The sequence below is a fragment of the Poecilia reticulata genome, chromosome 10 (genome assembly GCF_904066995.2).
Source record: "Poecilia reticulata chromosome 10, P_reticulata-male-v2, whole genome shotgun sequence".
Taxonomy (NCBI): Eukaryota; Metazoa; Chordata; class Actinopteri; order Cyprinodontiformes; family Poeciliidae; genus Poecilia; species Poecilia reticulata.
In genome coordinates this window covers 15,382,442-15,407,048 of record NC_088839.1, presented here as the reverse complement: position 1 = coordinate 15,407,048, position 24,607 = coordinate 15,382,442, and the positions used below count along the sequence as shown (strand labels likewise).

The 24,607-nt window shown below is 37.0% G+C and overlaps 2 protein-coding genes across 2 annotated transcripts; both read left to right on the top strand.

The window, feature by feature from the left end:
- Nucleotides 1-119: 119 nt before the first annotated feature.
- LOC103471258 (C-X-C motif chemokine 10-like) lies at nucleotides 120-1,356 on the top strand. The gene is made up of 4 exons (XM_008420138.3): nucleotides 120-277; nucleotides 395-515; nucleotides 822-896; nucleotides 1,017-1,356. The coding sequence occupies exons 1-4, from the start codon at nucleotides 214-216 to the stop codon at nucleotides 1,102-1,104; spliced, it is 348 nt and encodes a 115-aa protein (XP_008418360.1). The 5' UTR covers nucleotides 120-213; the 3' UTR covers nucleotides 1,105-1,356.
- A 559-nt stretch (nucleotides 1,357-1,915) lies between these two features.
- On the top strand, nucleotides 1,916-11,830 carry LOC103471257 (putative monooxygenase p33MONOX). Its single transcript, XM_008420135.3, has 9 exons — nucleotides 1,916-2,055; nucleotides 2,148-2,242; nucleotides 4,128-4,224; nucleotides 4,314-4,498; nucleotides 4,671-4,782; nucleotides 4,940-5,067; nucleotides 9,109-9,245; nucleotides 9,406-9,590; nucleotides 10,513-11,830. Exons 3-9 carry the CDS (start codon nucleotides 4,197-4,199, stop codon nucleotides 10,716-10,718), a joined length of 981 nt encoding a protein of 326 aa, XP_008418357.2. The 5' UTR covers nucleotides 1,916-2,055; nucleotides 2,148-2,242; nucleotides 4,128-4,196; the 3' UTR covers nucleotides 10,719-11,830.
- Nucleotides 11,831-24,607: the final 12,777 nt, after the last annotated feature.

The window sequence follows — 24,607 nt, the reverse complement described above, 5'->3', positions numbered from 1 at the left end:
GAAGTTCTTTTGTTTTTTTTTTTCCTGTGGGTTTTAGGGTTTCAGTTTCCAGTCTGAAAAAATTCCCTTTTGTCACAGGAGAGATGAGGTAAGCATCTCCAGACCGTATTAAAGAGGGCTTCCACTGCCTCTATCCATCACAGCTCTTGACTCAACAAACCTGCTGCTTTCTCAGCTTGACCACCGGCTCTATCTCAACTAAAGAAACCAAAGATGTCTGGCATCATGAAGGTGTTTCTGCTCCTGGCTGTTGCAGTCTGCATCTCTAAAGCTCAGCGTAAGTTTCTACTAATGTCTAGCATTTTGAAATTCAAACAAATGTAAGGATGCTTTTTCAGCATGTTTTGAGATTTGTCAAATTGGAGTAATAACTTTCTTTTTCTCGGTTTTTTAGTGAACGAACCAGGACAGAGTTGTCTTTGTCAGCGGGTCAGAAACGGCGTCTTCTCAAAGAGTGACATAAGGGACATCCAGATTTACCCTGCAACTATCTTCTGTGACAAAGTAGAGATTGTGTAAGTCACATCTTTTAAGTTAAAATTGTGGATATATTTGCAAAAAAAATAAAAGCATACGTACATACCATACATATACATATACACACACACATATATATATATATATATATATATATATATATATATATATATATATATATCACATAAATACATTACAATAAAGATAAAAAAATGTTGCCTAAGCAATTCTTCAACGTAGATCACTAAGTTTGATTCACTATCTTTGCACGTATGTTAATTAGGTGTTGAATGTTTGTTCACTTGTTCAACTTTATGCTAATCTCTCTATTTCTATTCCCGCAGTGTGACCAGTGCAAACGGCCGCTACTGTCTGAACCCTGAACTTCAAATTGTGAAAAAGATGCTTACCAGAGTCTTGTGAGTATTACATAAAGCTGTGTGCCTTTTTCCACACACCCACCATTCTCTTACTTCAGTTTCAGAGTGAATCGCACCCCGTGTTAAACAAAATCATTTTTGCTTTGTTGTCATCTCTAGGAGGAGAAAGGCCGCCTCCACTTCCAAGCCCACCAGTCTCAGTAGCAGCTCAGTCGGCAGCAGCAGCAGCACCACAGCTCAGATCTGATTCTCCACGTTGAGCAAGAACCTCCCCTCACCTCCAGCAACAAATGCACCTTCAACAAAGACTGCTGAAGCCTAAGCTTATTAAACTATATAGACTTGTTTTTTTATTTATGCAAATGTGTGCATGCACATGCTGAATGTCATGTTTTTATTATGCGTTACTGTTTTGAAGTAGGACATTTTTATGATAATTATTTTGTATTTTTTTATTATTGTCTTTCATGGCTATTTTTCTAATAAAAAAAAGAAAAGAAATCAAATAAGTTACTGATTCTTGAGTTTTTCTGAAACCTGAAACGGTTGGGTCCTGCAACAACAGCTCCCCCATGTGGTATAAGGCTGCAAATACAAGCTAGTTGCACTTTATTACATCACTTCCCATGTCAGGTGCTTTCAGGCATGCTCGGAATATCTTTCAGTGAGTGTTAGGAGTTGCTTTCCAGGGTAACCTCTATGAACGGCTGACACCAAAGCTGCGTGTGGACATTTAGGGGGTCAATGACCAACCAATGCAACATGTTCCTGCTCATCTCTCTGCTAGGGGTGGCACTGCTTCATTCACTCCCATTGGCTGGGGACCTTCACACCCACACACTAACATATCATTTCTCTTAATGCTGGCATCAGGATTAAATACTAAGCATTACATTTCATACTAATCGCAACATAAAACTCACTGTCACTTAGTTTGAAACTAAGCTTTAAACTCACTAGCTCTACTTTGTTCACTCCTTACTTGTGTGAGAGCTAAACTCTGATAGCAGAATGCCCTAGTTATTTATCTCGGGTTAATGACACTTGTCCTGCATAAAACAATAAGAACTGTAAACCGAAGCAGCGTCGTTTCACTCCCCCTCTGCCCCTCATCCCGCGCCGATTCTCCCCTGCAGGGCTTCAAGTTTCAGACGGTCATTTCTGCCAACCGAAAAAGATACCGAGAGAGAGAGAGAAGGTAGGCTCCATCCGCTGCTGTCGCGTGTTCAGTCTCTTGTTTGCTGTTCGACCAAAAGTCATGGACGAACTAACCGGTGAACAAACATGCAGCGTTCATTCCTGCCATCTGCTGCTGCTGCGGGATCGTCGGGACATTGGCACAGAAATCAGCGCCTTTGAGTTATTTTAACTGAACTGACAGAAGGGTGAGTGTTATAGCGTGCATGTACACATGCAAACCTATAAAAAAGTACAGGACCTAGCACATAAACACATAAAAATGAGGATTAAATCTGCTGATAAGATTTTGAATGCAATGGTTAAAAGGGATCGTTGTCATTTGAACTCCGGCTTTTGCAGAATAACAAGCTGTTACTGTAGCGCGTTTACGGTAGTTTACATGTGCTTTTTATTTTTATTTTTGCAAGTCACTGTAAGTGGCTTCCTTTATTTATGACGTGAACAAATCAGCTGTCTGGGCAGCAGCAGAATAATAAAACAGGCTATCACCGATAGCAAATCAGGTTAACTTTGAAGACATCTGCAGGTTGCGTAGGATATTTTTGCCTTATCTGAGAAAGAAATTGATTTTAGTCTAAATCCAAGGGACTTGTAGCCAGTTCGTCATTGAGCAGATCGGAATTCATGCCAAAGATATTTTATTCATAGTTCATATTCATAATTTATGTTTTTTTGTGTGTGCATTGGCTGCTCCTTTGCTCGTGGAATAAGTCATTAAATGTGCCATTATACATTAGTTCTGAGTGTTTATTATTTATCTAACTAAAATTAACTTGTGTGGTTAAAACTGGAAAATTTACATGACAGGCTTTTCTTCTCAAAGTGTGCTTTTACTGTTAAATCGGTAAAAAAAAAAAGAATGTGTCCTTAATAGACAACAGTCTGCTTGAGCACATCCACTTTGGCTCTGCAGAAAACTGAGGGAGGCTGATAAAAGAGTGACTCTGACTGAAATTCATATTAATGACACTGCTTTACAGTAACCAGACTCTGCAATTCTATTTAAAGCAGGTCCAACAAGACAAGCTTTGCTCTGTATCCATTCAAGAGAGAACTACTTATTTCTCATTGACTATCAATAATTTTGTGTCCTTTCCTAACTTTATGTCTAAAAGAGATTGCAACAATGCAACGAATTCAATTCAGTTCAATTCAAAAATACTTAATCAATCCCGGAGGGAAATTAAGCATACTAGTAACTCAAAACTAAATTTTCTTTAAAGAATTGCTATAAAGCTATATAGCTATAGCTTGCTATATAGCTATAAAAGCTATCAGCATTTATAGCTAACAGCATTTATAGCTGTTAGCTATAAATGTTGTTAGCTTTTATAGCTATTAGCATTTATAGCATTTATAGTTGTTAGCTATAAATGTTAACAGCTTCCTGGCTGCTCCAGGAAGGATCTCCTGTAGTAGTCAGTATTACATCAGTATTTTTGAAGAAGCCTCTAACTCATGAAGCTCTGTTGTTACATAACAGTCTTTTTGAACTAAATGCTCAGGATTTTTAGCAATTTTCTTGATTTTATGACAATAGTATAACAAAGAATGCAATCAACAGCATCCAAATCATATTCACTTAACATATTCTAAATAGTTTCTCTGTCATTTTAAGCTGACATGTCATGCAGGTAAATCTTGTCAAATTGCTGACAATAGCTCACTGCCACAGTTTGTTTCAACTTTAAAGCGTTGCCGTCCTGAGAGTTTACACATGTTTTATGGGCTTTAGTTGGTTTGGAAAAATCTAATAATCTGTGATTCAACAGCAGGCGAAATTGTTAACTGCGTAATCCCCAGTCTTTCAGTTGTAAAACAAAAACCAGTCTGGTTTATTCAAAATTTGTCAAGATTGTGAAAGTCCTGCAGTGTGGTCCCAGACTTAGAGTTTGAATTAGAGCTGATCAAATACTACTCAGTTTGCGTAAAGAAGAGAAATAGCTTTTGACTTGTTTTGTACATATGCCACTTATGATTATTACACCCACATCAATACACCATAACAAGATAACCCAGAACTAGTTGTTGCAAAACCATTCAACCCTGTGCGACGTTGCATGTTTGCAGGTGTGTCACACCTGAGCAGGGAGCCAGCCTTCTGTCTTTTGTGGTAAGACTGCCTGTTCCGGTGTCAAAATGGCCACAGGCCAAGGAGACATCCCAGGTAATTAGAAACGACACATTAGCTTTAATATAGACTTGAATTTGTATCTATTTATGCTGAGCTTTGGCTTGTTTGCTGCCATTTTTCAGCACTGGAGTCTGGCATGTCTGGCCTCTGTGTTGCCTTATCATCATCTCCTGCTGGAATAGCTCGCCACAACATCAGCTACGATGAGCACATGGATATCCCCATGCATCACCCCCCTGCAGACATGACAGTAAAAAACTTCTGGAAAGACCCAGTCATCCCTCGGCACAGGTTCTGGAACAAAGAGGTGCGTCCTTGTTGGTTTTTACTTTTTAAGCCCATATAGTTATCAGCTTGGCACTTAATGGTCTTTGCTTGAACTCATGCCAAACTGGTCATGCATATTTGAATGCTCTTGCTCACTTTGTGTTCTAGAAAGGAATTAGTTTCTAATTTCTTCCTTAAACCTGTAATATTAGGTAAGCGAGCATGGTGACAAGACAACAACGTGTGAAGCATCACTACCACCCAAGTCCCCAGGGCCTGTTGTAAAGGCCAAAGCCACCACACTGATGAGTTCCCTTATGTCAAGTAAGTCAACTGAAGGCATTTAAAAATTATTTGTTGTTTCTGTTTCCAAATACAAACTGTTTTTTGAATAACTCAGAAATTTCTAAGCCGTCTTAAAAGCAACAGAAGAGAATATGTAACAATCTGACTCTCCCTCCGTATTTCCATTTGCAATCAGGAAAATCCCAAGAAAACCTGCAGAAGTTTGAGCACCAGGCAGGACTGACTGAGGCTGTTTATTCCCCCCACAAGGGCCTCACTGCCGAGGAAACCCACTTCCACAGAGTAGCTGATGGCAAACTGCCAGTAAGTTTGAACAAATGTGGCCAGCGGTATTTATCCCTAAGCACCACAACAATCTGAAGAAGCAAAAATAATTCAGTACAGTAGCGTTATTGCACATAGTTGTATGGAAAGAGTGTCAAAACTTCTGTAAAATAAGGTATTGCATTTCCTTACTTTACTGCAAGTCCAGGCCTGATTCATTAATTCTTCAAATATATGCATAACTCTTGAGTTTTTGATTTTTATTTCAAATTTCAACACGCTTCAATTTTTTTTCATTCAGATTTTAATAGAACAACACAAATTAGAACAGGGCAGAGTGGCCAAGTCCAGTCCACGAGGGCTATTACCTTGCAAAGGATGCGTGCCTTGGCTAAAGGCCCTGAATCAAATGAAAGGACTCATTAGCAGGCATCTATTGAGCTGCTAATGATGCAGCTCAATAGATGACTGGCTTCTTTTCCCAGAAAGAAGCCAGTCATCTGATTTAGGTGTGCTGGGGTGGGAAAACATCCAAAGGCTGAACGATCGTAGCTCTTCAGGACTTCGGCATCCCTGAACTGAAGCATAAATGTGAAGTGAAAAGAAGAGGCTATACCGTTTTCAATGTCTTTGAAAAATACAATTTACGAAGTATGGTACACTTGCATGTACACAACCGCAATGGTAGGACATGGTGGTGGCAACATCATCAAATGAAATTATGTTGTGTTGTGTTGTGCCACATTGCCAAGGCAATTATTGTTACAGCTCCAGAGTCTGAGACAAATTTCCCTACAGGCAGTGGCAGTTCTAGGGCATATTTACCAGGTGGTGGGTGTGGGTGTCAGTGCTTTTTCATGTGGTTGTCACAAAACAAACAAACAAAAAAAAACATGCTAATATTTTATTATGAGTCAAAGAGCCAATTGTGGATCCCCGAAGTTGAAAGTGCAACACCCCAATTAATTAATTGTTAACGTAAAACTGTGTAAGTGTCTAGAATTGTCTATGCCTATAGGGACAGTAAAATGTCTTAATAGGGATGGCATAGGAAAACCAAGTGTAGATTTGATTTAATTTTGTGTTGGTGTATCAGTCCCCATTAAAATACAATTATATTTATTGGTGTAGCATGAAAATAATGGACCTTTCATAATTGAATGCAGCATGGTGACTATAAATTGTTATATACTTATATATAATTTATATAAGACATTTCATTTGCAAACATGTTATTTAGTCGAGTAGAATGTCGCTAAGAACAATGGGAAATAAAATGCTTTTTCATAAGCTTTGATCTTTAATTTTTAGAGTATTGGAAGATCCATAAAAAAATTGAGTGATAACAGTTGAGGTCCTGTTATTGTGTGGTTGATTTTTCTGGGACAGAATTGTTCTGTTTACAGGTCTAATTTTGACTGCTAGATTCCTTCTTACCAGCTGTCAAATTTGTTCCAGATCCACATTGTTTCTTAATGTTGTAGTTGTTGCTAGAACATGTGACACAGACCGAGTCTCCCTTCTCTGTAACAGCACTAATGCATAGGTTTTTCAGAAACATACTTTTATTGTGAAATTATAGTAAAACGTACTCTGATGCTCTGAAAGTGAACAAAACAGCGAACATCTTGATAAACAAATTACGCAACGGGTTCTATGCTTTATCAGTGCTGTTGCTAGGTGACACCCTTCATATGAGGCGAGGCCTCCTCTTTCAGCGAAACGAGCCAATCATCGCGCTCCTCCCAAAACAAGGCCGTTTTCGGTGAATAACGCTGCCATCGTCGTGTTTTTAAGCAATAATCCTACACCGAAACGAGCAATTATGGACAAAATGAAGAGAGCTATCGAACTGCGGCGTCAAAGAAAACTCATCATAAAAAGGTCGGTCCTGCTTTAGCTTCACTTCATTTCCAGAATTCTACATTCTTACAAAAGGAGGCCATTAGCATAGGCAAACTGGTGAGCTACGTAGCAGTGCTAGTGCTAGAGCTAACACAATAAAAACAGACTATTGTATCCAGACGTTTCTCTGATTAATTTTGTTCTGCCACAATCAATCACATGGGCGAGATTGACTAATTAAAGACAAATATTTGTTGGTTAAGTAATCATAGTTTTGTAACAATAGTTAACCGTCCGTCGATTGCTCATGTGGTCGCCTACAAGCAGTTATCATACTACGACCTGACTGGGCCAAATGTTTTAGAAACGCTTTTAAATCAATTACTATCATCAAAGCCCTAAAGCAACGCAGACTATTCACCAATTGATGATGTTAAAAATTACGACGTATAAGGTTAGTTTAGCTTCTGCTTCACATTTACCCTTCAAATGTTATTTTGTGGAGATCAATTGTGCTCCTTTTATTGTTTATGTAAACTTAATGTTTTAGTTTACATAAACATATATATATATAACATGTTATGTAGGAGAAAACGTATTAGTTTACATAAACATATATATATATATATATATATATATATATATATATATAACATGTTATGTAGGAGAAAACGTATGAAGGTCGAATCATGTTATATTATTGGGTTAAAATAAAGGAATGTAACTGCTTGTTTGTGTAAGTCATATGGAAATTGAAAACGCAACCTTCCTAACACAAAACACGTTTATTAACATGTGTAACTAAAATGAGATGTCATAAATGTAATAATATAAGCATCTATACACTGTCATTTGTCTATTGTTGAGGAAAGGGGGTTGTTCTTTAATGCTAAAGGGGGCAGATAAGTCCTGGGTTGGGGAAATAACACTAGATAGTCTCCAGGATCAAGGACATCCCCTGCTGTCACATGGCACTGTAGAAATCTGAAGGAGAGCAGCTAGATCAATCTCACGATAAGTTCATGCAGACACATAATCGCATCATCAGACACCATCTAGAGCACAAAAGGGGTGAAGAGCACATTATAAAATGTTCCACTACATTGAAGCCAAGATCTTGTTTTGATGATGAGGAAAGTCTAAGCCCAGCATAAAGCCTCCAGTACATCCCTAAAAATCTCAATGGGGATAAGGTCCTGACTCTGTGGTGGCCAATCTCTGGGTGAGAATGACTTTCAGGCTCCCCACTTTTTCACAATTTCACCCCGATGAATCCTGATGTTGGGATCTTGGATAAGCTGTGTATTCAGTGAAAAAAATAAAAATCTACCTGGCCATTCAGTATATGCAACCATAAATATTGACATTTATGGCTGCCAGATATTGAGTCAAATATTGAGAGGATTCCAGTTGTTTTGAAGTTTAGCGTGGTACTAACCATGGATGCACCATGATCTGCTTTAGCACTGGCATCAGCTTTAACACTGGCATCAGCTGATGTAAGTTGTTTTTTAACATAGCTGTTCTGAAAGCAAAACTGACCAGGAGGGCTGGTCATGTGCTATTTGGGTGGATGGACATGTGACAGTAATCACTACACATAGGTAAAATTGTTGGAAATTATTAAGCTTGTTTAATTTATCTTGCACTTAATTAACTTGTTTATTATTGCGACAAGCCTAAATATGAGTTGATTAAAAATCAGATAAATGCAATGTACAGTTGCTTTGAATAATCAACGATTATTTAAAGTAACTTTGAGTGCAATCTTTTTTTTTTTTCCAATATTGTCTATTGGATTCAAAATAATTACCTTGATCAAAGTACCTGCTACACATATTTTATTTTTTTATTTTTACGTGTTTGAATTTTTTCAAGTGGTTTGCTGTTTCCCTTTTCATGTCAGTCATGTCCCCTTTAACCCCAGGCCTGACGCCACAACAAGTGAACTATGACGCACATTATCATTAGTTTTGACCCGAGTGCCCAGTTAAACCACCTCTGCCCTTTTTGCATTGTGTACTCAGTGATGTTTGCTTTCTAAATAGGGTCAGTGCTTTGCCTCCATCGAACTTGTTGACATCCTTGATTCGAACTTGTTAAAAGATGTATAACTTTCACATTCATAAGTTTGTTGAGAGACCAGCAGGTTTAATTGAGTAGTGTTGTTTTTTTTTCTTTGTCTTTTTTTTTCTTTTTTCTTTTTCTTTTTTTTTTTTTTGCTCTTCTGAGTAGAAGTTGAGAATGCCGGGGGACTTCAAGGAGGACAGGCTTTCAACATCTGCACAATCAACCCCAAGTGTCACGCCTTCAGTCACCCCCTCTGTTACCCCCAGTGTTACCCCTCTCTCATCACCAGCTGTTAATCGCAGGTGAGGTTTGTCTGTGAAACGGTTTGCTTATTTTCACAATTATACATGACTGATTGAACCTGAATATTAAAACAGTTGATGGGGGGGGGACTTTGAATATGGCGCCTGTGTTGTTTGGCTGTTTTTTTCAAATTACTCTTCTGGTTTGTGGGGTTTCCAGGAACTGGTTCCAGCTGAGTCCGACCCATTATATTACCGCACCTGACCCTCATAGACCCGACCCCCACCTGGACATGGGAGGAAACGAAGGAGGAGGAGGAGGAGGTCTGGATAAGTGGAACTTCTTTGGAACCCGGTCTGTGGTCCACAAGTCCCCCACGGACCCAGGCTCTGAAACCAGCACAGGTGGGAGCTTTAAATGTACTGTCCTACATCGTGGATGGGAACAATGTTGCTCTAACTGTGATGCTAGATCTTGAGACATCATGATTTAACTATGGTAATGACACAACCTGCAGCTGTGAAGCCAGATTTTTCCTCATGTAACCTTCATGAAACATATTGAATGACAAATGCTTCATTTGTGCACAATGAGTGATGTTAAACAAACCCTCAGACTCTGGTGGGTGGGGTTTATATGTTTTAGTTTCGGCAGCTGAAACAACTTAAACCTATAATATTGCAACTGGTGCTGGTTATTTCGATTCTTCTCCCATTTGTACTTTTGCAGTTTTTAGTCGTTTTATACACAACTTTTCAGATATGAAAGTGGATGTTGCATTATTTTTTACCAACCATGGAGATGTTTTGTTTCCACTGTGACAACCAATACTTTTAGAGCAATTGAGTGCTATATGCTTATAATTTACTGCATTGATGCAGGGTTCTGTAAATCTTATTTTATTTATTTTTATTTTTTTTGAGAAACAACATGCTTTGCTTTATTGTAAAGTTTTAATGTTTTATATAATCATCGTTCTTAATAATATCTTTTGTTGCTGATATTGAAATCTAAAGTACGTCTCCCAAATGTTTAGCCAATTCGCACCTGCATTTGTGGATGCGAACGATTTAAGTACATAGGCATAAAATGGCTTATTTACTGTTGCATGTGGAAGCAGGAAGGCCCTAGATGTTAACGAGTTACAAGAAATAAAGAAATTATAAATTGGCAAGCTAAATTATATGTAATAAACATTTAATTAAAAAACTGACATTAAATTGCTTGTTTCCAGCTACAACAAATATTTAAAAAAATAACTCTTTAGCTCTTTCTTTTAAACTTGAATGCTCTGTTTATTAATCAAAATCTACCACATCCTCCCAGGCTTCTCCCTGCAGTCCTACTTCGGCCTGCAGAAGTCCTCTACGATGGATGGCACCAACACACAGATCAGCCAAAATGTGGAGGAGCCCGCCAAATTCATGCCCCCCAAGATTGAAATCTCAGACACTGAGTCTAAGCGGGTTTCTCCACGGCCCCACAAACTGAAACCTCGGGACATGAATGTTTTAACACCGTCAGGCTTTTGAGGCCGGCCCAGATGTCTACTCGCCCCCTGCCCAGACACGCACACACACGCGCGCGCACACACGTGGTTGCTAATTTACTTTCCTGTCCTCTTTTGCCTCCTCTACTTCCCTGCTAATTCCTTGAGAGGCTAAGAGGAATGAGGACCACCTGAGAGTCCTGGCTCATCACCCCCATGAGACGCCACCGCAGCGTTACACACTTCCCATCAGACATTTTCATATGTCCGTCTTTTAGGTAGTTTTCTTCCTTGGCCTACCAACTCAATGTGCAATTTAAATAATAATAATAATAAAAAAAATGGAATAAGCGATTTAATTTGTGACCTTTAAGATGCTTTGTTTAACTGATGTGTCACTTTGTGGGTGCGTTGGAATGAACTGACCTGGTTTCTTTGTTTGCAATGGTGTGAGATTGGAAGTTAAATATATTCTCTGGTTTTTGCAAAAGTTAGTCACTTTACCATTGCTTCCTTTACTAAAATGGAACTCCCTATTTTTTTAGTTTAAAATACTCAGATGCCTGTTTTATAATTATTTTAATTTTTTTGTTGTTGTTGTAATGTTAAATAAGCTGATAGATTTACTGTTGTAGTGCTTCTCTCTGTCAGCATGCAGAGTATAGCATGGTGTATGACTGATAATGTGCTTAAACATGCAGTGTGCTTGCTTTTGGCAGAAGAGTCGGGTCTTTGTTGTTTGTTTTTTTTATTTTTTATTTTTTTATTTGAAAGAGTGTGTTATTGTGCTCCGAAATATGACTGTTGTGAATTGTTTTTATATTGTTTTAATTCCTTAATTTTCATTTTGTCCTGCTTTTACATCAATTTTATTTCAAGGTAGTTGGTTGTTATACTTTGGATTTATGGCACAGCAACAAACTACTGCAATGCAAAACAAGCTACACAGAACTTTAGCATTGAAGTGGTTCATTTCCATATATATATATATATATATATATATATATATATATATATATGTATAATTTTTTTTTTCATTGTGCGTTCAAGAACTGAGCTAGATTGATGGGAAGAAGTTGAATTCTGCCAAGTAATTGCACAAGGGAGCAAATCCCCTACTGGCGTCTGAATAATAAATCATTCAAAGCAAGTAAAGATGGACTTACGGCTTGTTCTTTTACATCATCACATGCACACATTAACTTATAGTAGTTATGAAACTGCATGCTGTACATTGGTACATCTTAGTGAATTGGAACATCATTGAAAAGCTTATCATTTAGTGCAGAAGGTGAAACTCTGACTTGGTAAAACGGTGACATATTTCAAGACCAAATATGTGATCATTACCCAACCAATGCTGTGCAGCACGGAGGTCAAGGAAGCCACGAGATTTACCAACTTTGTGGGGAGTTTCAGTGATGGTGTGAGCAACTGTCACACAAACAAAATCTTCTCCAAAACTGCATCTGTCATGACACGGCATTTCTTTGTTAAAAATATATTATTGATCTGGGTTGGACTGGCGATGTGTTCAGGGTGTACCCCGCCTCTCCCCCACTGACCGCTGGAGATACCCACCTGATCGTGGGATCTCCATCCCACTGTATAATCCAACATTATAATGTTGAATTATGAATGGATGGCTTTTTTTTAAAAAATTGATCTTATGTAGAATTGAAATGTAAAGCAAAGAAACAAAATTTAAAGTTTACATTAGCTGTACTTCAGTTATCAAATTTAGTAGAAATAAATGATTGGAATGATCCTTTAGTGTGGAGTTTTGATATGTGTTTGATTTGAATTATTGGAAAAAATGTTTCAATGATGACTTATTCTAGAGAACATTGTGTTATGATCTCCGTATAAATCAAATGAAAGCAAAATCAGTGGTATTTGTCTGTTAGTACCAATACCAGTAGAGATGTAAACACTTTGAACTGCTGTGTTGCAGAAATGTCCTTTACAAATAAACTTGACTGATTGTGATTGTTAAAGTATTTAAAAAAAAAAAAAACTTCTATAAATATAGGCTATTGTTTGGGGACCTTGAAGTATTCCTTACACGTAAATGCTCTTTTTCTGTACAACAAAGAAACGTTTTTCTAACTTTGTCAATATAGAAACTACAAACAAAGACAAAATCCCGACAAAAATGTACAGAAAGCTTTTCTTCATGTGACGGGATTCTGACTAAATTTACTTGCAGTTTTTGACCAGAAGATGGCACCATTTGTCCAAAGTGAGCGCTCAAAGAGATCACGACTTCATGTTTCCTTACGTTATGACGTTCATTGATGATGAGCTCAGATTGTTGAAATAAGGTGGCGCGGAAATCAGAATCATCTTTTGATTTCTCTTCTTTCACTGATGCTGAAACAATGACAGCACACACACACACACACGCACAGAAAATCTAATATACTTCTTCATGTAAAGGGAAGAATTTCAAATTGCTTTTAGTCACAACTAACTGGAAAATGTTTTATGTTACTACCAGCTAAATAGAAAACTAGGCTCTCCCATTTTTATTGTAGTTATGAGCTGTGAGTTCAAGAATCAGGAAACCCATTTTAGATCCTGACTGTGACCTAATTACACATATCTCTTTAATTATGCTTTTTTGTTGTGATGAAATTTTCTTTAGAACGCCTGTTAAACCCAGTTACTCAGTCTATTTGCCATCTATCCTATTTTTTTTATTCATGTGCATTAAATGGTAGCCACTGTAAATATTTGCTTTCGTTTCATGTTCCAGTCTCAATTAATTTAATTAGTTTTGTTTTGTCGTCAGAGATTTTATTGTATTAATAACACTGTTGACAGTTTTAGTGCGAGTATCATTTATTTTTATTTCTTCCCGTCAAAGCAAATGAGGCTCGCAGAGAAACGAGCCAGAAGGAAACGTCGGCATAAACTAGTTTTACCTTTGGAAGCTCAGCTTGAGTTGCAGCTTTTTAAAATTTGCAGTCACTGATGGCATCCTGTGTATATATTTGTACATGCAACTTATTTACAGATGTTGAAAGAAATTATTGGTGGCCTTAGTTAAGATTAATGAAAAGCCTGAAAATATATTAACCATTTATTGCAGTAGCTTAGTCTCGCACTTGAAATTTTAGAAAAACACATTTTTCACTTTCTGTGCCTTTTTTTTTCAATGGTTAAAACAAAAAAAATAAAAATAAAATATGGAAACAATTGCCTTAAACCTCTGGCAGTACAATTATCACTACTTTGTGTGTCTATTTTTGCAAACATGCCCTCACTTAGTCTTTCTTTGGAAAATTTCCCAGGGTTGGGAATAAAGAGGCATCTCTCTTTCCACAATCTCATTAAATCTTCCTCATTACTGGGTTCTTTTTTATGCTCTTGTCTCTTCAGCTCAATCCACAAGATTTAACTGTGGTAATGGCAAAGGTTCATTTTATGTCCAGTGAATCATTTGAGCGTTGGCTCCTTTTCTGTTTTTTTTGGCAGCTTCCATCAGGTTTTTGTTTAAAATCCAGTAGTGTTTCAAAAGCGTTTGTAGAACTGTGCACTCAAGTAAGATTCCCTTTAAGGAACCAAATGAGCACTTTGAAAGAGAAACAGGCTCGCATCGCCATAGACCCTTCAACATATTAGTTATTTGCTTAACGCTACATTCACCGGAGAACCCAGAAATGCCCATCCTGGACTAATCTGGCCTAAGGTTACATTTTCAGTTGAAAAAAATCTCATCCAGTTTAACAAACTCCAAATGTTTACACAAGTGATGTTGGGGCAGAAAAGTGTTTATTTTCAGCCATCACTCCCAAGGAATTGTTTGCATGTAGACAGCATTTACTGGTTTATATTGGAGACTTGCTGACTTGCCCTCTAACACGGGGCTCTGAAGACGTTTTATCTCCTTCAGATAAGGGATATCCATATGGATTACCAATTAGTGTTCTAGATCAACCACAAGTTCTCACCTATATGAATTACAAAGGGTTTGAATGATGTATATTTGAAAATGATTTTTTTCGGTTACCATTAATGTGTGAGAGATGCTTTTGTTAAAAGTTGCTCATATTGAAGACTAATTTATTGAGATATTCTTTCAGGTAGATTTGGGAAGTGTGATTTTTTTTTTTGTTCTATTTTTATGCTGTTTCAGTGTTACCTTTATGTCCTTCTTATTCTTCAGCTTTCATGTTTGATTTTTAAGATTTTTTTTTTTAGAAAGCACTTTGTGGTTTTTTCCTGTGAAGTAAGCATATAAAACCTTTGTTAATAAAGGTTGGATTTTTTTTACTTTTGTCACTTCTAAGTATGAGATTAATCTGCTTTTAGCCATATTTACCAGTGGTGCCAATAAATTCGTCTTCGTCTGTAATTAAGGGTGTGCCTGCAGTCTCTGTTTTAGTTGTTTCTTCAAACACTGGAAAGAAAACCTAACTCGTTTAAAGCAACTTAGCTAAAAGAAAAAAAAAATTGCTAGAAAAATAAATGTCTGGATGTTTTTGTTGTGGCTTAGGTTAGAAGTGATGTAGATGAACACAAAGCAAAAAGGCAGAAATGTGGTGAAGTTGTGGCAAGAGACCGAAAGCTTTTGTGTAAAACTACAGTGACAGATGAAGGTCTTCCATCTTGAGATGCATTCTTTCGAGACATGAAGGACAGCACATACAGCTGGGACACAATGTCTGCGTCGGTAACACTAAACCAAAAACATACACAGCAGCAGCACCGCAAAGCTAAGTGGGTGGGGGACTCTGGGAGGAACAGATACATGGAGATGGGGAAACTGAGAGGCATGGGTGGAGTGCCCAAGCCGTCATGATGTAATACAATTTTTTTTCTCTTTCTCACTGGATCCGACATAACATTGCAGTGTATACCCCTCACCCCACACAAATCGGAGCACCACCCAGCCGGAGTGACCACGGCTCTGAACAAAACAGCTCTGCTGCCTCCGCAGTCTGAGACACTTCACTTACTCACCTCCATGGGTTTAGAAAAAAATAAAAATAATACTGTCTGGCTAAAGTCTTTCCTTGACAACCTCAAAACAGTGACTTTAAGCTAGTGACACCCTGACCATGAATTTATGAAACAACTTACAGTTACCAGTCTGTGTACCAGTTTACTGGAAACCACGGCATCCAGTATCAGCTGCCTACACGTATCCGGAATCGCGTGTGCCAGTAGTAAATAGTCTAGGAAAAGGTTGTTAAAGTGTAAATGGGGACAAAGGTCAGCAAGGAGCAGGAAATGAATGAGCTTTTATCAAGTATATGTGTATATGTCCTGGGGGTTTGATTGGGACTAAACCAACATGAAGCAATGCAAAATTGTGCAGCAGAAGGAGGAGATTTCTTTTTTCACAACTAAAAAGCTCCAAACATGTGAGTTGTTGTTTTGCATACGGTGCTATCTTCTCTGTCACCTTTAAATTAAATCTCATATATTAAATGAAAACTTCTGGGGGTAATCAGTTACCCCCAGAAGTTTCATAATTAATAAATGGAGTTCAACTATTTGTAAATTAATCTGAGTAGAAATACAACTTTTCTGCGGCGTCCTGGAGAATATTAGTGAATAAACAGCATAATGAAGACCAAAGAACAGAGCAGGTCAGGGAGAAGGTTCTGGAGAAGCTTAGTTAGTATAAACCATTGGTAACACTTTATTTGAAGGGGGGTGCATAAGACTGACATGACACTGTCATAAACATAACATAACATGAACATAAAGAAGTCTTTATAAATGATTATGACAGTTGTCATGAACTTATTCGGTAAATAATGACACTTTAATGCAAAGTTGCTCTAAATGTTGCATTAAAAATGACAACTTTGCATGATTTTGTAAATTATTATAATTTAATGCAAAGTTGGCATTTTTAATGGACTTTCAAGGCAACTTGTAGAGCAGCTTTGCATTAAAAGTGTCATTATTTACCGAATGACACTTCATGACAACTGTCATAAACATTCATAAAGACTTCTTTATGTTCATGACAGGTGTTATGTTATGTTTATGACAGTGTCATGTCAGTCTTATGCACACCCCTTCAAATAAAGTGTTACCAAACCATTTATACTGAAATTACATTACAGGTAACTCTAGCTACTGATGTCGGAGGGCTGTTGCTTTGGATTTTATCTAGGGGCAACAAAGTAACTGGGCTGAATACAAAGGCACATCAAACTGAACGTGTGCAAATACTTTTGCAAAAAAGTTATTTTGCTCCTGTCGACACTTAAGAGTTAACAGGTATTCCCTCTTAGGTTGTTATAAAACAAAGTCCATATTTATGACTAAAACTTGAACAGCACTAAATAATTAAATTTTTATTGTAGTTCCTTTAGTGCCTCAATCTACATTTGATAATATAAATTGAATAGTCCTCTCAGGTAAAGGGGCACTTAAGACGTGATAAGATACTTGCACTCGAAGTTAAAGATTTTATCACTAATATTGATTTCTGTTTATTGCTTTCTGTTTACATATCCAGGTCCTTTTTATCTCTACAACCAAGGTCATTAATAATGATCACTAAAAATTAACCAAGACAAACTTTGACTGAGTAGATGTGGTTATTCACACAAGTGATGAAAAAATGGAAAGAAATACTCGTACGGGGGTCTCTTTTGACGTCATCTTGTGTTGCAATATCTGACTCCAGAACCCCAAACACACATCTGGGAGTGATTCACAGGGAACTGGCCCTCAGATGAACTGAGATGACGACAGAGAGAGAGAGGGAGAAAACTTTGGTCTGTGTGTGTGCATGTGTGTGTGTGAGCAGGAAAGGGATGTGACTGAAGATCAGATGTTGCAACTGTCCTAGAAAGTATCCTCATTTGGTTTCATGAGCCCTGGAGGTATGGACCGGGTCGGGTCAGGTCGGGTTGGGCTGGGCTGAGCTGGGCTGGGCTGGGCTGGGCTAGGCGCTTTCAGCCACCTGGCTGATCATTGTATCTCTATACAGAGCAGTGAAAATCTAGAAAAACTCTAAAAATGTTAAAATACCTAAAAAAAATTAATAAAAAAATGTTGTAACGTTGTATGGGCATTTATATGTTTATTCACTCATTATATTTTTTTTCTCATCATATTTTTCAAATTTGTAATGTGTCTGACAATTATATCAATGTGCCTTTTCATTTATGAAGAATTAAGTGTGCCAGCATTGATTGTGATTTATTTATTTATTTATTTATTTATTTATTTATTTATTTATTTATTTATTTATATTAATGGAATTTGAACTAAACATGGCAACAGGGCTTTTTGGTTAAAATGGCTGTTGTAAAGAAATATTTTTGGACAAACTTCAAGAAGAAAAGATTCCCCCAGTAGTTCCTCTAGTGGATGAGTTGTTGTCTGTGTGTTACACTCATCTCTATACAACCTGTGGTAAAATAAGATATGTAAAAAATGTTTAAGCACGTGTGAGTCAATTCATCCCTTCACTTTTGTGTATTTTTGCCGTCTTGATTGTTGTAACTCAATGATTCTTGAGAATAGGGACAAAATGGGTTTTAATTTTCCCATAATTTTTTTTTTATTATTTCTCAACCTTTTGTATGCAAATATGACAAACAATGTTTTGGAAATGTAAAGATGCTAAGGTACAGGCTCCCAGTTGCAACATTTTTTTTTTAATTACATTTTTTATCGACCTGACCCAGAACTTTGTCATCAACATCTGACAAATATAAATATAAAATTATTTTTAAAATACCCTATTAGTGATATTTTTACTCATTTTACAGACAAATGTTTCTCAAGAAACTAAAGAAATATTATTGAAAACAAAAAACAACAAAAGTCCATCTGACGGAGTTGACACTGCATGACGGAGTTGACAGAACTGAAGGTGGTGGCAAACTAGTGAGTAAAATGAAAAACTTCATACATGTGAAGTAATGCAATTTATGTAAAATACATTAAAATGAATTAATTACACATTTAAGTGAGATTTGACAACAATTTCACTGAAAGAGTCACAAAAACTCTGATGGAGTTGACATCTGACGGAGTTGACGAAATGCCAAACTACATCAATTTATATGATATTATTCTGAAGGAGACCATATTGTAGCTCATCCGGTCCATGAAATCTTTACAGTAAACTAAAATTAAGCTTTTATTTCACAAAATTTCATCAAAGTTTTGTAAATTGTCAGTTATGGTGTTGACACATCATGGCTGTGACAAACAACTTAGGAATAAAAGAAGAAAAAACTAAAGAATAACTTAAGCTAACCAGAGCTAACTAGCCCTCTTAGCAAAGGAAGAGAAGGGAAGTGGTCATGGGGTCCTCAGAAGTTCTGGTGCCCCCCAATAACGCCTGATTTTTTTTACATTCTTTTCATTTCTGACGGTGTTGACAAAAACTAGCGACAAATTTCAATGAAGTTGGAAAATATATAAAAATTTATTTTAATTAAATTTATTGATACTTTTATAATTATTTATCTGACTACTTATACTTAATAGTCATAATATATAATTTTAGTATTTCTTTAATTGTTTTAAACTATTATAATGTATTGAGTTCTGCTCCTGGACAAGGGATTTTACAGGCATCAGCCACCGACTACAATGTTTAAAATAAAAAAATATTCAGCAAACACCAGGAAAACATACATTGTTATGCTCACATGACACAGGTTAGTTTAGTCAGATATTTGAAAAAAATATATTTTGTATATTTTGTGTATATTTTATTCACATTTTGTGCTTTATCCATAGGACCTGTTTTGTCCCTATTCTCAAGAATCACTGAACTACGTCAGCAGTGTGTCAACCCATTACTGCTGGGAGCTTGTTCTTGTGAGTGACACTGTTTATGAATGGACTCAATGTTTTGTTTTCTCAACATACGTATCCATGTCTGATTTCTCAAAGCATTCATTCGTGTGTTGTTTTTTTTTTGTTAACTTTTAGCTATATTTTATTCTTGAGTAAGACTTCCCTTCACAGCGTGTCATGGAAAATTGCACAACTTAACAGCGGTCGGACTTTCTCTAATGAAATAAGTCACTGGCAGGAATCTCCACCAGCAGTAAAAATCCTAAACCACAGAAGGACGAGAGTCTTTAGGTGGCTGCAAAACCTAAAATAGCTACCAATCCAACATTATAGATGTTGGACAAGTTATTTTGAACAATGCCGATCTTTTTTGTATTACAGTTATTTTAAACACAGCAGCAATAATTTGTACAATATCAATGTATCCATTATAGAGCCTGTAAAAGTCATTAATTAAACATAGCTCAGGCATTTTTTCCCCCTGTGGATTGTCAGCTTTCTAAAAGTGTACTAAAAAAGAAAAACAAGAAAATAAACCAAAACATCTTAAACTTGAGGGGATAAATTGCATTCATTGGTTTAATTGAAAGGTTTTGACATAAATAATTGCTATGAATCAGATATTTTGGAAATAAAATCCCCATTTCTCATCTAAAACACATTGAACTGAGTGTCCTGGGAAAATAGGGGGCTCGTGTTTCTTTTTTCTGCGTTTTGACAGTTTACATCCGCCATTGTTTGTGACTTGTAGCCAGCAGTGCTGATGGTCTCTGTTGTATTTGACAGGCCTCCTCCTGCCATCCCCCACTGTGAAAGACTTTTGTGGTGGCCTCGACGCTCTAACATGAAGCAGATGTGAAAGCAGAGAATCCCTAAAAAGAATTGGTCGAGGTGCTCAGCTCATTCGTCTGAAAACACACCCGGCTCGCTGGGTGTGTGACGCCGAAAGAGAAAAACATTAAAATATTGTGTGTACGTGCGTGTAGGGGATGACTCAGATGTTGGATTTTACGCTTTGCAAAAGACAAAAAAACAAAACGTAGGACATGTTGTGTGAGGTTGACCATAGTTGTTTGACAATTTTCTGATGAAGATGACGTGTATGAAGCCGAAAATTTTCCTCCTGCAGTCAAAGATTAATGAATAATCCTCACTGGCTACTGACCAGTTTTATCTATTATTCACAATCATAAACTTTAATCCAGAACTTTGATGCTGATTATTGCAAAATCTTTATTGCTTTTATGTAAGATGGACCCAGACATTTCTTAAGGCCTAGTTGAACCTTCCTGTTTCCTCATCTCTGTCTCTCTAACGCTGTCACTGCCATGATGTAATTATCTGACTTTCAGTTTGGATGGGCACATGGCAATTGCAGTAGGCGTATAATCATAAACTGCTTAACTAAATCATAGCAATCAAAGGTCAACAGGTGAAAAGATCAACTTGAGTTGTTAAAACTCCTTGTATTTTCCTGATAAGATGTTTATTTTATTTTCATTTTATTGCGTCTCATTTTCCTAAGAAAATTACAAGCTTCCTTCTTTGGGGCGTCTCTAGAGACAATGAGAATGAAGAAATGAAAAGCCTTTTTTTCTGAATTAAAAAGTATAAGAAACACTGAGTCAATTCAAAACCTTGGAAATAAATAGAGTGTTTAAAACAAAATAGAAGATATCCAGCGCATTTTTCTGAATTTGAAGACTAAGTAAAGTCATTTCTTTCACTCTAAACATTATCGGCCCTTGTTTTATAACAACGTTTGATCTTTGGGGTGAATCTTATTGGATAACAGCGTTCCAATTAAAATTCCCTTAAGCCAGGAGATAATTCATTTTTTGGCTCTTGTTGCTGGTCCTTACTCACGCACATCTACATCACAACTGGACGCTTGTCAGCTTGCCTGGACTTTAGCAAGGGCTTACCAGGGCCCGACCCGAGCCCCTGGGTTTTGTTGGGGTTCTGAAATATTTATTTAAAAATGTATTTAGTGCCACGTATTACAAATATGGCATTGGACACATTTCCAAATACATTCATGCCCATATATTTCAAAACTGCTGTTGAGTAGGAACCAGATGAGGACGATATACAGGCAGGATTATTTAGACTTACCAAACCATAGTTCATAGTAAACTACAAATGTATAAAAGCCAAAGATCAAGCAAAAAAACTGAAACTGATGCAAAGAAAAATAACAGGTCTTGGACAAAAAGATCAGACAAATAAGTGAAGCTTAAGTCCTGGGGGGTGTAAAAAACAACGGGCTGCAGGTGACATGACAAAGTGACACAGGAAATCAACTAAATAGGGCTTGACTAAAAGCAAAAGTGATTGGAGATACAAGACCAAAAGTGAGAAAAGACTCAGGATGAACAGAAAGTAAAAATAACTTAGCACACACTGACAAATTAAAATAAGAACTGTAAAATGTAGCAATTAGGAGCAAAACTCTGAACAACACATGAGATTCCCATAACGAGAATATCCCTTTGTTTATCTTTACCTTTTATTTGGTGGATTTTTACGTGCTTAGCAACAATTTGATAAAAGTAATAGTGCTTTTTATCTACCACTCTAAATACCTCAGACAAAAAAAATATAAATTAATTTTCCATGGTTTTTTTTCCCCTTTGTTTTGGGTGTATTTCAGTGAGTGTGCCGCACCACCACATACAGGCCTGGTGTTTCGGTTAATTTTCTAAGATAAAAATAAGGCTTTTTCTAATGACAACATTTTTAGAAAGGACAAATTAAAAGAATGATTAGCCCAGGTTCTCACATCCTCATGATTCTACCCCTACAATTTATCAAATACTGAAATTTTTCTCCTCTAAAATGGTCACGCAGCATTAGAAAATTTTCAAAGAATTTTAAAAGCACTCAAAATTTTCTAACATTTTATCTTTTTGAGATAAAAAGATAAAAATATTGGCACGAATGTCTCAATATTTTTATCCTGTTTTCTGAATTGCCCTCAAGATTTGAGTTGCTTTATCTGCATGGGTGGGGCAAAGGGGGTAACTCAAAACAAATACTGACTAATTTTTGTATTTTAAACACAACAAACCGAAACTGTGGACTCCTCTTGTTCCGCCTCATGGCTACATATGGGCCAACGCGGTTTGGAAAAAAGTCAAGGAGAATGCGTGTGACTTGGCCAGACAGTTTGCATTCCTGCTCCATCGACATGAACTGGAAACGGACGTGATGTGGTCAGGGAGAGCACACGAACTAGGAGTTTTTCACTGTCTGTCTTGAACATGTGTCAGTGGTAATTACTCATGCAATGACTATTTCTTAATAACAAAATGAGCTTCTCAATTTCTCAAAAGCAAAAATAAATTCACAAATCCGTCAATGATAGTTTCTCATTTATCTGATGTAAATGCACTTAACCGTGTCAAGCTCACCTGGGTTCTTTCATGATTAAGTTGAGCGTTTCCTTGGCATCGGATTAAAGAGCAGGCTGGACCTTTGCCCCACAGGAGACAGAGAGCCTTCAGCGGTAATCAGAGTGATATAAGCTTCAGTAAACGAGTGATGCAGTGCAAAGGGTCATTTACAGTAACGCCTGCCTTTTATAAAGCTTTTATCCTCTTACTGGATTGTCAGTAGTATTACTACAATATATGTGAGATCTTGTATCAGTTTTCATCAGACAAACATAAAAATACGGAGAAAAACCTCTTATGTGTATGGGAGACAGGGTTAACTCAATATTTTACATCATCTTTTTTTTTAAACATTACAATCTGAAGTTTACAAATTAACTTTACAATCAATCAAAAAATAATAATTCTGTGAGAGTATCGCCTCAGACCTGGACAATGCTCAATACATCTAATTATCTGGGAGCTGACAGGGCGTTTAATAGTCATGGACAGGAGGCTCTGGAGTGTGTCTGTTGTTGTTCGGGTCAAAGACTGCAGCAACTCGTCCACTGGTCCAGAAGGAGTATGCACTTCTCACAAACTGTGGGATTTCTTCCAGTTTTTACCTGAAGGTTGAAGTATTTTGTTGGTAAATGATTTTCGGACAAATGATGTTTGTGTTTGTTCCGTTTATGTGAGCAGGGCTTGCTGTTCAAGAACATCAGTGTGCAAACATGATACTTTAACTATTGTTATTCAATACTAGACCATCAGGCAGGGGGCATTCATAAAACATTTTTTCTTCTATACTTCCTGATAATCAGGTGGTTCCCCGGCTCAATATTACTAGTGAGAAATACAGCATTTTGTTAATAGCTACTGGTTGCAGTTATTGTTGCTCTTAGCCAAACAAAACCTATTGTTGCACACCACCACCCATCTCACAGTGTGTGCATTTTCTCATGCACACACTGTGAGATGGGTGGCGGTGTGTCTGCATGTGGGTCACAGAAAATGTCGGTGGTTCCCCACCGTCCCGGCTCAGTTCTTTGTTGAATCTCCTCAACAAAGAACGGGATATGGATTCTTCATATCCTTTGCCTATATGGAGAATTATTTCCCTTCTTTCCTTGTAACATTCTTACCTCCTAGGGTTAGTGCCCTTTGAACTTTATGCAGTGATCCCTAACCAAAGATTTCTGTTTTTACGATGATAGGGAGAGCTAAAGTCCCCAGAGGGAATCCATGCATGAAAGACACGGATCATAATTTGAATCCAGAACAAATTTATAACCGGATCGCAAAGCAACACGGAATGATTTTTAGTCTTAACTTGAATCTGCATCAAAATAAAAAATCTTTATTGAAAAAAAATTAAAGACAACAATCTCATAATGAGACCTTTATTAACCAAAGATAAAAGGAAAGGAGTAGAATAAAATGACCTATTATTTTTATTAAAGTTTGAATGGTGAACATAGCAAGACCCTTCAAGCACTTAATAACTTTAATTGAATTACAACAGAGACAGCACACGTGTGTTAAAAAGTACATGTAAGCATCTCAAACTTCAGGCTTTGGCTAATTTCTATTAGCTATCCCTCCCCAGATTGATGACCGTCCCAAAGAAACAGAAACAAAATATAACACATTACTCTTACATAAGTATACAAAGGGTAAATCGTATTATGTTTGGCGATAGAGGATACCAGAAGTTAAAGAGGCCATAATATACTAAAGATAATGTTATCTATGGTGAACTACTGTC

What these genes read in the sequence shown, in the direction of transcription:
- LOC103471257 (XM_008420135.3), top strand. Translation starts at nt 4,197, where the DNA reads ATGGCCACAGGCCAAGGAGACATCCCAG. An exon ending in TAGCTGATGGCAAACTGCCA is followed by an intron (nt 5,068 to 9,108) that starts GTAAGTTTGAAC and finishes TCTTCTGAGTAG; the next exon opens with AAGTTGAGAATGCCGGGGGA. An exon ending in AGGCTCTGAAACCAGCACAG is followed by an intron (nt 9,591 to 10,512) that starts GTGGGAGCTTTA and finishes ACATCCTCCCAG; the next exon opens with GCTTCTCCCTGCAGTCCTAC.
- LOC103471258 (XM_008420138.3), top strand. Translation starts at nt 214, where the DNA reads ATGTCTGGCATCATGAAGGTGTTTCTGCTCCTGGCTGTTGCAGTCTGC. An exon ending in TGTGACAAAGTAGAGATTGT is followed by an intron (nt 516 to 821) that starts GTAAGTCACATC and finishes CTATTCCCGCAG; the next exon opens with TGTGACCAGTGCAAACGGCC. An exon ending in AAGATGCTTACCAGAGTCTT is followed by an intron (nt 897 to 1,016) that starts GTGAGTATTACA and finishes TGTCATCTCTAG; the next exon opens with GAGGAGAAAGGCCGCCTCCA.